The sequence below is a fragment of the Plectropomus leopardus genome, chromosome 13, assembly GCF_026936395.1.
Source record: "Plectropomus leopardus strain MGB_pleo_1.0 chromosome 13, ASM2693639v1, whole genome shotgun sequence".
NCBI classification, from domain to species: Eukaryota; Metazoa; Chordata; class Actinopteri; order Perciformes; family Serranidae; genus Plectropomus; species Plectropomus leopardus.
Window position 1 is genome coordinate 12,669,374 of NC_142188.1, and position 13,689 is coordinate 12,683,062.

A 13,689-nucleotide genomic window follows, 5' to 3' on the forward strand; every position below is an offset into this window, starting at 1 on the left:
GACATTGATGGAACAGAGATTGTACCTCTTCATATAAGCTTTTATTTTTCTTCCAAAAATGTTTTACATTAGTCAGTGGTTACTAAGGGGGTAAACTGTTGAAAAGGTGACCTGTGGACACTTAAATTTAAGCTATGTCTATTTGTTACACATAATCACAGTATTTATATGTCTCCTTGAGCTATGAGCAGTTTCACTAAAGGGTCTTTTTTCCCCGAAAAACCTCTCAGATTACTATGCAACATTTCACCAAAAAATAAGGATAAAATCTGACCCAACAGAACAACTGTCATTTTTACTGTTAATGATCAAACTGTATCTTGACTCTGAAGATATGTGTAATATAAAGGGCTTCACAGGTTTTTTTTAAACAAGCTATTACTTTACTTCTAAAAGCCAGTCTAAATGATACAGTCTCGCTTTTTATTTTGCACGCGCTGCTTATGTGTGTCGTGATTTCACATTTTCACTTGATACAAATTAATCTTAATCTTATTACAAGAGTGCCATCATGTGTGGGAAAGTAGTATCACAGCGGCGTATTATGACACAGTCTCATATATTATTGCATTAAAGCTGTTGTATTTTTCAAAAGTTTTCACATTAACACTATCATCTCTGAGGTAATATAACTTGCAATGGCTGCATGTGAAAGGTGCACAGAATAATCTTCCAGCCCAGTGGATGTTTGCATTGCATCCTCCACTCTGAATAACAGAAATTAAGTATGCTTGTAGATATAATAAATACTCAATACACCCAATATTGGCATGAATGGTATTAGAAAGTGATAAGCAATGCAGAAAACACTGTAAACTGTCACTTAAACACATGCTTGTCATAATAAATACATCTTATGCGCCACCAATAATTCAGTCTGCAAGATGATTTATTCCACAGATCAAATATGATTCATTACAGTTCATCAGAAAGTTGTCCATGCAACAACTCCCTCATCACACCCATATACTGTTATATCACTCTAAAAAATACATACACACAAATGACGGACTCGTCTCAGTGGTCATATATTATCAATATTATTACGCACAAAATAGAAAACTAGCATCTGTCTTTGACATCAATACATAGTGGCTGCAATGTTGCTTCTCTTGCACAAAATGTTTTGCACTCTTATATACACAAAGTAGTGACTATGCGGTGCATAGTCTCCATACATTTCTCTTTATGATATAGTTATGATATTGCATAATAAATATCATCTGTCTTTTAAGACTTGCTTTGAATCAGACGTGTGCTGGCAGAGAAAAGACTCAGTTAAGACAGAATAAATAAAACCTTTAGGAGTGATTGCACGAAATGACGACAGAAATAGTCGAGGGCTACTGTGCATGTGTGTCTGTGTGTGTACGGGCACTCGTGTCTGTAAATGTGATTATGTCATTAACAGAAGAAGTCGCCTCATAGACCCTGAGATAGCTGTCCGTCACCAACAACGTGCTTGTGGTTTTAGAAATGGAAGAAGTTTGGTTCTTAAAGTAGCTGTAGATCTGGGTTTGTTAAAACAGCTCAAGCAGGAAAAGGGTTGCGCCCTGCTACTTCCACGAAACACTGCCAACACAAAGAAATAACAACTGTGATAAAATCATGGTGAAGTAGGTTATATTGTTCTTTAATTGTAAATTCTGAAGTTGTAATCATGACCTCTGCACCTCTCTGTGGAGTTGAACATGAGCTTCTAGCAGGTACTGCATTCCTGTGTCCTATTGTCTCAGTGAAAAACAAAACTATCCAAGAGCAGAGCCTAAAATCCTGAACGTCTTTTATGCCATCCAAAACAAGATGAAAACCCTCTTGCTCTCAGAAACATTGCGCACCCTTTTCTTTATTTGTTTTCAATGTCACTATCACCTCTAACCAGTTATCAGGGTCTAAGACGCTGGTTACACAGTAGCCATTTTGGAAGTAAAGTGGCAGTACATGACAGTGGGTTATATAAAACTCTATTTCACGCTGCTATAAGTTCCCTGTGGAGAGGGTCGGTGGGATCTCAGCTGATTGCTGTGCTTCAGCGTCAGTTCTGTTTTAAAGAAATAACCCACCTTAATATTTCCTCCACTGTGCTGAACACTCCTGTTTGGTTTCTGTACATGCTTTCAAAGGGAACCCCTCAGAGTTAAACTGCCTCCAGCAATGACGCATGTTTCACACTACGAAGGCCATCAGAAAGCTATGACACAAATGTCTTCCACTTTGTGCTTCACACCTCTTCATTTATCAGCCTGCTATCGGGCTTGGTTCAGGTCAGCCTGGCGACTGCTTCAGCGAGCAGCGACACAGACTTCAGATTATCTGTACAATTTCTCCATCATTCGCTGTCTTCTGCTCCTCTGCTTTGGTTGCTTCTCTTCCTGTTTTCTCTCTCTGTCCTCGTTCACCTCTGTTTTTCTCACCGAGCTCTCTCTCTCTCTCTTTCTCTCTCTCTCAGTGTTGCAAGAGGAAGTTAGTTGCCATGTTGATGTCGTTGTTTGAAGCTCTGAGGGCCTCCAGGGCATCAATCCTGGAAAAGCCCATTTCCACCAACCGTGCAACCTGAGGAGGAAAAAAAAAACATCAGCTAAGACAGAAGACAAATCATCACCTGGGAATATTTCATAACTGTGCCCTGAAAGAAGTGTGGGCGAGCTAGAGAATCAAGTTACGGTTAACAAGAGTTAGCCGTCTCTCTGTCTATGAAGAATCAGTGAGGTACTAAAATATGTGAGAGAATATCTACAGATGACTAACTAAACCAATAATATTATTGAAAATTCATTGCAAATGACACAGAATAAAGGACCAAAATAACAGCATATTTTCAGGTTTTTAAATGTGGGGAAACCTGCTAAAAATGGGTGACAGACTCCTTTCCTATTGCTAGTAAATGAGTACGCCTCTCTTTCTTTTTTGGTCTGTTGTGTCATGTCATAACAAACTCGCTGAAAACAGAGTTATTAAATAGTATATAGCAGCATGGAGGCCTGTTAAATGTAATGAGGTTACTTATTTGTATGTCTTTTAATTATTCAGTCTGTCTTTTCAAAATCTGGGACACACTTTGTGCGCTGTGGCGGTGGGTCTTTGTATTGTGCAACAAAATGGGCTATAATTAGCGCGTCCACCTGGGGTCATATTTCATCACTACCAATGAAGCTGATAAAAACCAATGACCAACGCAGAGTCATTTGTTCCAGGAATGAGAGCTGACTGAACCCTTTTCCACCAAAGACAACAGCCAGATGTTAGTGGGTGTTAATGGTTGAAACACACAGATACCCACCTGCTCCTCTGCGACAGGAGAGTTGTCTAATAGAGGCGACTGTGTGGATGGGTGTGTATGAGCCTGGGGGCGGGGCTGCATTGGGGGTCGGTTCTGCCCTCTGTGTCTCAAGGAGGGGAACAATCTGGTCCACTGTAACAACCCAGACTACACAAACAAACACAAAGAGGCAGAATCAAGCACTTTGTGCAGAGATTGTACAGATTATTACTGGCATCTGACTCTTGAATTGAATCAAATTCTGGCATTGTGTGCATTTGCGTACGGGTCTGTCTGTGCATCAGTGCTGACATACTTCTGTTTTTGTCCACCTACCTGTTGCTGTTGTCTGGCGTTCCTCCTGGACTCGTTGTATTGGGCCAGCAGCAGCTGTTGGTCCAGCATGTCCATCCTCTGCTGCCTCTGAATGTCCAGAGTGGCACCCATCCCCAGGGGCGTCTCGCTGCTCGGCTGGGAGCCTTGATGAGCACAGATGTCATATATTAAAGCTTTGAAACAGATGCTTCTGCCCTAAATTTCATCCCTTTTAACACTAAACTCACATAATCTTGGTGCTCGGTCGCAAAATAGCTTGTTGCTCCACATTCCTCAAATCAGAGCTGAACTAGGAAATATTTTGTATTTTGTATTTGAAATTCTCCTACAATGCACCTTATATGTGGAATAATCTGCAAAGAAATCTAAACTTAGACACTCTTCCACCATTATGGGTGTTCAAATGCCTTTTAATGTTTCTAATTATACTACTTCACCTTAAGCTGTTTGTTATCCTTTTTTAATTTTTAGCTATTTACATTGCTATTATTGTTTGTTGTTTTGTATGATTTTTTTTTATATTTTCATTGTTATTTATTTGCTTGTTGATTGTTTTTTCGTTTATGCTTGGCATCATTGAAAAAAAGGATCTCCCTCACTTGATTTCCCAAGTCCTAAATTAAGGTTTGAATAAATGATTGAATGTTAATAACATATTAATAGGCAGACTAAAAACCTAAAAGACCTTTTGAACATGAAAAACAGCAGTAACCACCAGCTTCTTTGTCACAACTGACAGGTAATATCCTCTTTGCAAATAAATACCATCTATAAAACTAATTAAAAGTATACCAAACCTTAGTTTTACTTTTCCTACAGCGTTTTTAATGGAAAGGAGAATTTAAAAATATGAAGAATTTAGCATATGTTAATATTGTAAGTCATTCGCATCACAGCACTGTTGAAATGCCTAAACTGTACAAATATTATTAATCCCTAAGAAGACAGAGAGGGACAACAACTTCACGTCAGGCCCTGCAACACTGGTCACTGTGCAAAAGGATTTAAACAGGATTTGTGTATGTGATTACTAACGGGTGGACTCACTTGAAAAGACTGGCTCCAGAATATACCGTCCAATACAAGACACCCAGGCAGGAACAAAGAGAAGCTTCTGTAACCAGAGAACGTTGGAGTGGTACAGTCCGCCTGAGATCTGAAAGAAACATTGATAAAAATGTAATAACAAATAGGTATATGCAAGTCTATGCATGTTTATTTATACAGCACCTTTAAAGCCAATTCAAAGTGCTTTACAGGGGCGTCGAATTACATGAAAGATAATACTTCACGAAAACATTTAAACTGTGTTCAAAAGTCAATGAGTAAGTAAAACAATAAAATGATAGCTCACAACCTACAGTGAATTAACAAGGAACTCTGCATCTTTACAGAACTTTTTAGCAACTTTAAACTTCTCTTGCCCACACATGTAATGAATGTGACTTCAACAAACACCTCCTGTACCACCTACTCATCATAAATCACATATTTAAGTTTTAAATACTGGTGCACTTCCTTGATACACAGTAAATAACATGAAGAACTTGGCCTCTCACCAGTCCACTGAGTGCAAGGAGCCACATGAAGGGACTGGAAGTCAACAGCTTCACCACGGAAGAAGAAGGAGGACAGAAAAAACGAGATTAGATGGAAAATGAGTATTGTCAAGAATTCATGAACAGAGGAAGAGAATGCCAAATAAATACATGCATAACCACATTAGAAGATCTTACCTGCAAGCCTACGATGTAGACGAGAGACTTGTTGGTGATGTGGATGTGACCCAGGACCTGGGTGACCGGCATTCTGGGGATCAACCGGTAGAAAGGCACAAACAGAGAGAAGACTGGAGCAAGCCTGAGAGAAGAGAGAGATGACAGGAAAAGAGACACAAAAAATGAAGGCTCAAGGTTTCTTTGTTAGTACCCGAGGGTGAGTTTGTTGTGCAGACAGGAAATTCAGTTTTCCAAAACAAGACATGTAAAAGACATTTCAAACAATATACTTTAAACAGGTATTGTCTAGCAATAAAATAGTTCCAAAATATAAGAACTCCTATGAATGCCATGACAAGGTACCTTTACATAAACACGTGCACTCAACCATTCACCCAAAAGCTTAAAGTGCAAAGTGCATCATCTTGTGCTAACTTTGTTTAGTAGTGCAATAGCTGTTAGTACAAAAGTATTTCAATATCGGGATAAACAGGAAGGAAATCCAGGCACTCCAAAAACGTGGAAAAACAAGGAGGATTTACATTAAAAAGCCTTCATTATAAGTTTCCACCATTGAAGGTCAGGGCTTTAAAAACATTTCAGTATTTCAGTATCATTTAGTTCTGCACCTGGGTACAACAAGCCGATGACAAGAGTGAAGAAGGTGGAATTCGCTTTATAAGGGATGGGAACAGTCCTGAAGACCAGAGCGGGCCTCATGCTGCAGCTGTGATGAGTAAAGAGCTGACAGGTTGAGACTCACCTATAAGCTTACTAGCCCACTTGACAATCTGGGCCAAAGAGTTTTTGTTCCTCAGAGAAACGTTACCAAACCACTAAACACAAAAATCAACATTTCAAACATGCATTCCAAACTTGTCATTGCAGGTATTAGATTTTGTTGTATGTAGCGTAATGCATATGACTGAAACAGCTATTCACCAGACATTAAGGTCAGACCCAAAAAAAAAAAAACAAAACTTAAAAATCAATTGATATCTATACTACTACAGTAGTATTAGTAATATTTCAGGCAGTCTGGGATAAATAATCTTAAGGTTTTGGAACTGGTTAATTCACCATCGTACTTTCTCTAAAAAAACAAGTTATTATTTCACTAAGTTTGTCATGCCGTTTTTTATTGCCGTTTTTTATTGCCCTTTTTTGTGGAGTGACTGCTGCTGTCACAGTCCACCACCATCTAAATACTGTATACTCAAATATAAGGCAGGAAAGGGATTAATAAATGAAGGAAATGAATATTGCCCGAGGCTTACATGCTGATTTGTGGAGGTGAAAATGGCGATTTTCTACTTAACTGACACATAGTTTGCACATTGCTTTCACACATCATAAACCCAACTAAATACCAGGATACTCATATTTTTATTGCAGGATCTTCACATGTACTATGGCTATTAAAGTTATCAAGCTACTCACAGTCCTGCAGGCAGTTCCTCCACCTCATAGTCAAACAGATACTGGAAAGCCTGAGCCAGCAGGAAGTCCATCAGCGCGGAGAGACACCAAATGCCCAACAGGAAGGACTAGAGTTAAGAAGAGCACCATACACGATGGTTAGAACATGACACGCACTGAAAACAAGAGTCTTGTCCAGAATTTAACAAACAAACTCTAATTTCACAAACACAAAGTCAAAATTAAGTGACACAGCAAGTTAGAGAACTGCTTTGTGCCAGATGAGGAAGTTCTGTGTGCTCTTCCCTACAAGATGACACAAAGGTGATTCTGACTTGCGAACATTTTGCTTTTGTTTATCAAAGTAACTAGAGAATGAAGTTACAAGTTATAACATTAAATCCATCCCTTTGGGAGAATCTAGTTCAGCTAAGAATATCAGCAAGTTTATTAAATTTGTACAGATATTTGCGATAATCTCTCAATGGTTTTCGGTACTCACGGCAAATTTCCTGGTGCCAAACCTCCTCTCAAAGATACGAAAGTTGTAGATGAGCAGGCTGCTACAGAAGGAGTCCTTTACGTCGAGACAAACCAGCCTCCCGCACAACAACCTCCACACCTACAGCACGAGGGAGAGCAAAGTTATACACATGCACACAAACATGTATCTAATGCACATGGGAAGATCCATCAGTCAATTTATTTGTCACATGAAATTATATGAATACAATTACAGTGACATGTAATGTGTCAGTTTCATCAATTTAGGCATTTAAACAGTCAGTGTGATTTCATAGTCACAAATAACCCGTTAATGATCAGGTTTCTGGAGTATTCCCTCCATGAGTGTGAGCATGTAAACACCATACTGTGTTTATGAGAAACCTGGATATGCAGCTGGAGTGCTCGGAAAGAACCGAGGTGTTTACATGGAATGTGAATAACCCAATTTCTCTGTGCTCACGCAAACACTAGGAGTTGACTGATATTGGTTTTTCAGGGCAGATATCGATCGTCAGTAGTTAATGAGACTGATGACTGATATTTGGAACTGATTTGCATTTCCGATTTTTAATAAACAAACTCTATAAAAAAGTTCCCAGCAGCTTGTTTTATTAAGTTCAGTGAAAATTGAAATAAAAAATGATTAAAAAAAGCTCACTGAGGCGTTACAAAAAGTCAAAGTTCCTCCCATGCTGACACTTCCTTTGCACTTTTTCATTGACTTATTTTATCGGCAATCATTAAAATAAAATGTCGATACAGATAATCTGCAAAATGCCAAATATCAGCCCGATAATAGGCCAGGGCAATAATGTGTCAACCCCAAGTTAACACCATATCCCGAATATGATCATAACCAGGATAAGCCTCATTAATAGGTTATTTATGTCCACATAACTGCACTGATTGTAATAATTGTTCATATAGGTCTAAGTATATGTCATCTTCTTGACCTCAACAGGTAGAAAAAGCAGCTGGGATGTTAAATGATTGTTCTGGCCTTATTATTGCAGTGTTAACATTCTTTATGCAGTGTGTAGCAACACCTGTGTGTTCAGCTGAACAACACACTCTTTGCAGGGTCTTATGGTCCTATTCAGCGCTGTTCGTGTACTAGGCTGTGATGTTCCCCCTCAGGACGCTCTATATGGTGCAGGAGGAGAAATTTCTTAGTATCTGATGGAATACCCAGAGTCCCCTCTGGTGTTTGAGGTGAAACACATTCTGCATCACCTTTCTCACCACTGAGTCATTATGCAGTGCAGAGGTGAGGCCCTCGAGGATGTGAAAGCAAAGGTACTTAAAGGTGTACAGCCTCTCCACCGGGGACCCATTGACATTAAAGAGGCAGCAGTTCAGGGATACTCAACTTGCTTTTACCAGAGGCAACTTTTGCAAAATGACAGGCCAGTTGCAACAGCACCAAATAGTTATGGTGTACGCACTTTTTTTAATTAAAAAAAAAAACTATAGTTTGATGCTTTTCCTAATGCAGTGACACCACATTTACACAAACACAACAAACAACACAAGAAAATCCCAGAGTGAATCAACTTATTTTCATTGTGAAACAGAAAATAGTTGGGGAGCCACCTGGCACCCTGTCGAGCCAGATTTGGCCCACGGGCCGTAAATTGAGTATCACTGCAGTAGTTCCTTTGCTGTTTATTCCTGAAGTTCACAATTGTGTCCTTAGTTTTGTTTTTTGCTCTGCTGATGTTCAGGAGTGGGTTATTGTCCTGACAGCAGCAGGTCAGGTCCTCTATTTCTTTCAAATGGGCCTTTTCAGTGTTATGTGTGATGGCCCACAGCAGCTGTGCATTTTTTTATGGAGTAATCGCTTCCTGTTGGACAGGGTCTCCACCAAAATGAATCCTGGTGTTTTCCAAAACTTTTATCCTGATGATGTTCATTAAATTATTGGCTCTAAGGCAGGCATGTCCAAAGTCCAGCATGGGGACCAACTGTGGCGCTCAGAAAGATTATAAATGGCCACATACAGTTGCTGACATGCGGCAAATAGTAACTACAATGTTTTTGTAAAGAGACCATGAACAAGCAAACAGATGAAGAAAGAAGCGTACAGCGTCAACAGAAGGGGTTGATAGACTATTGGCCTGGCCGATTATCTGGGCCCGTATTTTGCATTTTGCTGATTATCTGTATCAGTGTTTTATTTGAATGATCACCCATAAAATAATTAATGAAAAAATGTGTGTATTGCATTCAACCAACACCAGGGAAAGCAGAGATGAACTCTTACTTTGTAAAATCTCAGGGAGCTATTTTTATTCATCCATTTTTTATTTAAATTTTCACTGAAATTTACAAAAAAAATTGCAGAGAACTTGTTGAATATGATGTTTCAGCTTTGATTATAAATTTGCTAAAGGCATTTGTTTTTAAGTTTTGTGTTAGAGTTTGTTATATTCAAACTTCAAAATTCAAAAGATTTTCATTTTCATTGTAAATACATATCGGTTCCAAATATCAGTTATCGGTCTCATTAAGCTGTAACAATCGGTATCAGATCTGAAAAAACAATATCAGTTGACAGCGAGGGCCACCACTTCCAGGAGTGATGCAAAGTTGAATACTTTTTCAATGAAAGCTAAACAGTTGCATTTGTCTAATCTGTGTGTGATTTTTATAGTAGCTCATATAATGCAAAATGCAATTGGTCCCCAAGTTTTTTCACATTATCTAATCTGGTCCGTATTTGCTGTCAGTGGTGTGGCACAAAACCTGGAGATACTTGGTGTTATTTTTAGTCCCTCACCCCTGTGTCTCTCACTTAAACACACACATGTGCTGGAGACATACCTGGTGCTGCTGTGTGACAGCCTGCAGGTTGTACACGAACAGTTCCTGGTACTGTGGCAGCAGGGTGAGCATCACAGTCAGCCCATTGAGAACCAGCAGGAGGCCTTTAGACAGAGGAGCCTTGTCTGTGCAAAACACACACAAACACACACACTATATATATATGTATATATATTTACAACGGGACAGTGACACTGTCGCCTACTTCAGCGGGCAGCTTTGCATATGTCAGGGTCTATTAGGTAAAGGTTTACTGGATAAAAGAGAGAGAGGCGGGTGAAGTGTGTATGGAGGCAGGGCAGACACTGTAACGTTACTAGAGATTTAGCTGGCTGTTTAGCTAATCTAAAAATGCTCTTTCCACAGATTATGGTGATTTTAACGATGGCACTTAAACTGAGCCGATCGACAACATAGAAAAAGCTACACACAGGTTGTCGAATAGCTAAACGCAGCTGTAACAGATAGAAACCGCCTCGGGTAAATGAATGACAGCGCGATACTAACGTCGGTTAGCTAAGCTAGCTGTTACCGTTGTACCTGACAGGAGGAGCCGTTAGAGGACTGCCACAGTCCTGCTGCCGTTTAACGCCGGCTCCGGGATACTTACACAGGCCCCGAGAGCCGGTGGTGGTAAACATGGTGTCCAGGTGAGTTAAGGAATCCAGACAAAGGCCGTAAATCCAAAGGCAACCGGAAACTAACACGAAAACACCGAGATAAAGTTGGAGAGAGGGTCCATGCTGTGGCTGTTAAGAGAAAGAGACAAGAGGAAGGGGATCTGCTGCAGGAGCCCGAGAGGACCAAAAAGCGTTGATTCGCGGTCCGCCGGCATTAGAGCAAACAGGCCTATAGAGGGCGCTGTTACTCCGTGTTATAGATGAGACGAGAGCCAGACATTTTTTACTGATAAATAATTATAAATAGCGCATTTTATGGAGGTCTATAGCAAGTAAGGAATATAGATTAGTTGTTTCTGCGATCAAAGTCTGAAGAAATAGAACAAAATGATAAAACAGTTTCAAATTAATTTATCAAATTTATTTTACAAATAAAAAATATTATACAGCAATTTATACAGTGCATAGCAAACAAATGAATAAGATTTTAAAAAATATCCAAAATGTATTATTATCAGTATTATTTTTAATATTCATTATCATCACCATGTTATATGTAATGTGATATTAATGTATTTTCAAAGTAAAGATGCAAACTAAACAAAGCAGACAAAAAGCTGACAAATTTAAACAAAACTAAATATAAATGAGAAATTAAGTCACAGTAAAACATAGGCCCTACATATAAGAAATACCTTACATCACAGACTGAACCTTGCACCATAAAATAAAGTGAAATAAAATAAAATAAAAACATTTTTCCTTCTCTATTTCTCATTTTGCACCCACCCTAAATGCAGCACTTGATGCAGTTTAGCATATTTAGTTTTTGTGCTTGTATGATTCTTGCAATTTTTGAGTTGTATCCATGTGATTAAATCCACTTTAGATTTGTCACTTAGATAAAAGCATCAGCTAAAAGTATGAAATGTAATGTGCTACTACTACGATGATGATGATGAAGATGACAAGGAAGAGGAAGAAGAATAACAAAACAAGCAAATAAACAAAAAAATATATAAATCAGCAAGTGAAGTCTAAGTAAAATAATAAAACATAAATATATGAAACAGATTAAAAGAAAGCCCTGAAAAGAAGAAAACACTTTCGTACAGTAGAAATAAAATCGTTGCAGAGCTGAGGAGAAACTTGTGAAAAATAAATTGTGACAGATCATGTTCTGATGCACACAGTAGTGACAGCAGGGTCATCTCCATCTGTATCCACTGTGACCACTAAAATGTCTGTACCCCCAGGTGAAGAAGCACTGCTCTAACGACTGCAGCACCCCTGTCTTACTCACGAGCATTTCTGCAGGGATTCTGCTGCCAGATCCTCCTGATGAAGGACAGTGTGCTTACCCACGATGCCACCCTGCTGTTATCTGATGTATCTCAGACAGGGTATTCGCAGGCCCTGGAGCATTGCTCTAATAATGTTTGATCTTTGTCATTTATGACCATTTGCTTAGTGTGTAATATGTGTTCATGGGTCTGATATGCATACAGTGGAAGCAGCAGACAGCGAGTGTTTCATGTCTTGAAGTCATGTGGTCAGCTTTCTGACAGAGAAGTAACAGTGTTAATTATCCTCGGGGCCTTGAGCAGGATGTGGCTGCACAAAGTCCAGATTAATGGCTTTTTCTTATGGTCCTCTTGGCCTTATGCACACATGGTCATATCTTGTCAAGGTCCAGACTTCCTTTGCAGAGGCCCGGCTTTGTCTTGCACTACAGGCTGCCAGTTTGCCTCACATCAAACCGCGTGTGTACCTTCATGCCTGGCTGTGATTGCTTCTGAGCCAATTGATCCAATGCTTATGTTACGTCCAAGTACATTTGAAAAGATATGGCGAACAGCTGTCTAATAGTGTTGCATTTCCCCATCATCCACAGATGCAGTGTGCGTGTTGGTTCCCATTGGTTAGTTCCCACCCATTAGGTCTATTTGGCTGCTTGTGGTCAGATGTGACTGCAAAGCAGAGCTCAGGAACAGCTTGCTAATTGTGTTTCAGACCTTCTCTGTCACTGATGTAGGAGTGAGGTCTAAAAAGGTTGCTTTGCCCCTGTTCTCAATCAAAGATAATCAGATTAAACAGCGCAGAGATGTGCGTATGTGTATGTGTGTGTTTGTGTGTGCTTACCAATAAAGAGACTCCAGATTTGGAGACAGCCTTGACTCCTGCTGTTTGCTTTGTTCATTAAGAGGAGATGAGCAGATGGTTTGCTGGTCTGTTGTGCAGTACACACATGCGGCAGGCACACACACACACACACACACACACACACGCACGCACATGCAAATGCACATACACACATGCACACTCAGTCCTGTCACCTTAGCTTTATCCTCCATTTATCTTTTCCATTACACATCTCTCGGCAGGACAATGCGACTCGGTGAATTGTGAGAGATGTGTGTGTATGTGTGTGTGTGTGCGTGTGTGTGTGTGAGAGAGAGAGATACAAGACAGTGTGAAAGAGTAGAGCAGTGCTGAATGAAGTCACAAACCTTTTTAGTCAAGACAGCCTCTGAGGTGGTCATCTGAAAAGCTGATGACTCATTCACACATTCATTTATGTGACTCATTGCTATTCACTTGTCAGCCACTCTGTATTCAGGAAGAATTGCTTGTAACAGAGGTATTGTTTTAGTCCTGCATCACAGCTTATCTGCCAGTGTCCAGGAAATGGCACACTGCACATTTACACAAGGTTGCATGGGCAAAATCTGGCCTACTTCAAGGATTTTTTGGGCACAGCAAATGGGCTCAAAACAATGTGGAATGTGTTACTTTAGAAAACTACTTTTGCTTGCCAATTAGGATCCTGAGTATCGACTGTAGAGGAAATTATCTGCTTGAAATATTTCTAAACAGTTAGGCCTCAATAGCATTTGTGATCCTCGACCCCTTACATAATTTATTACATATTCATGCATCGGCCCTCCGCTTCAGTCGAGGATCACTTGGTGTATTTTTGCATGTCTCCAGCCCAGGGGCGTAGCAG

The 13,689-nt window shown here is 39.7% G+C and overlaps 1 protein-coding gene across 1 annotated transcript; it reads right to left on the reverse strand.

The window, feature by feature from the left end:
- Nucleotides 1-871: 871 nt before the first annotated feature.
- Nucleotides 872-10,856, reverse strand: ubac2 (UBA domain containing 2). The gene is made up of 10 exons (XM_042502803.2): nucleotides 10,673-10,856; nucleotides 10,063-10,187; nucleotides 7,235-7,354; nucleotides 6,754-6,860; nucleotides 5,332-5,455; nucleotides 5,155-5,202; nucleotides 4,643-4,751; nucleotides 3,596-3,738; nucleotides 3,281-3,427; nucleotides 872-2,553 (listed from the first exon to the last, which is right to left on the reverse strand). Exons 1-10 carry the CDS (start codon nucleotides 10,701-10,703, stop codon nucleotides 2,446-2,448), a joined length of 1,062 nt encoding a protein of 353 aa, XP_042358737.1. The 5' UTR covers nucleotides 10,704-10,856; the 3' UTR covers nucleotides 872-2,445.
- Between the last annotated feature and the right edge of the window lie 2,833 nt (nucleotides 10,857-13,689).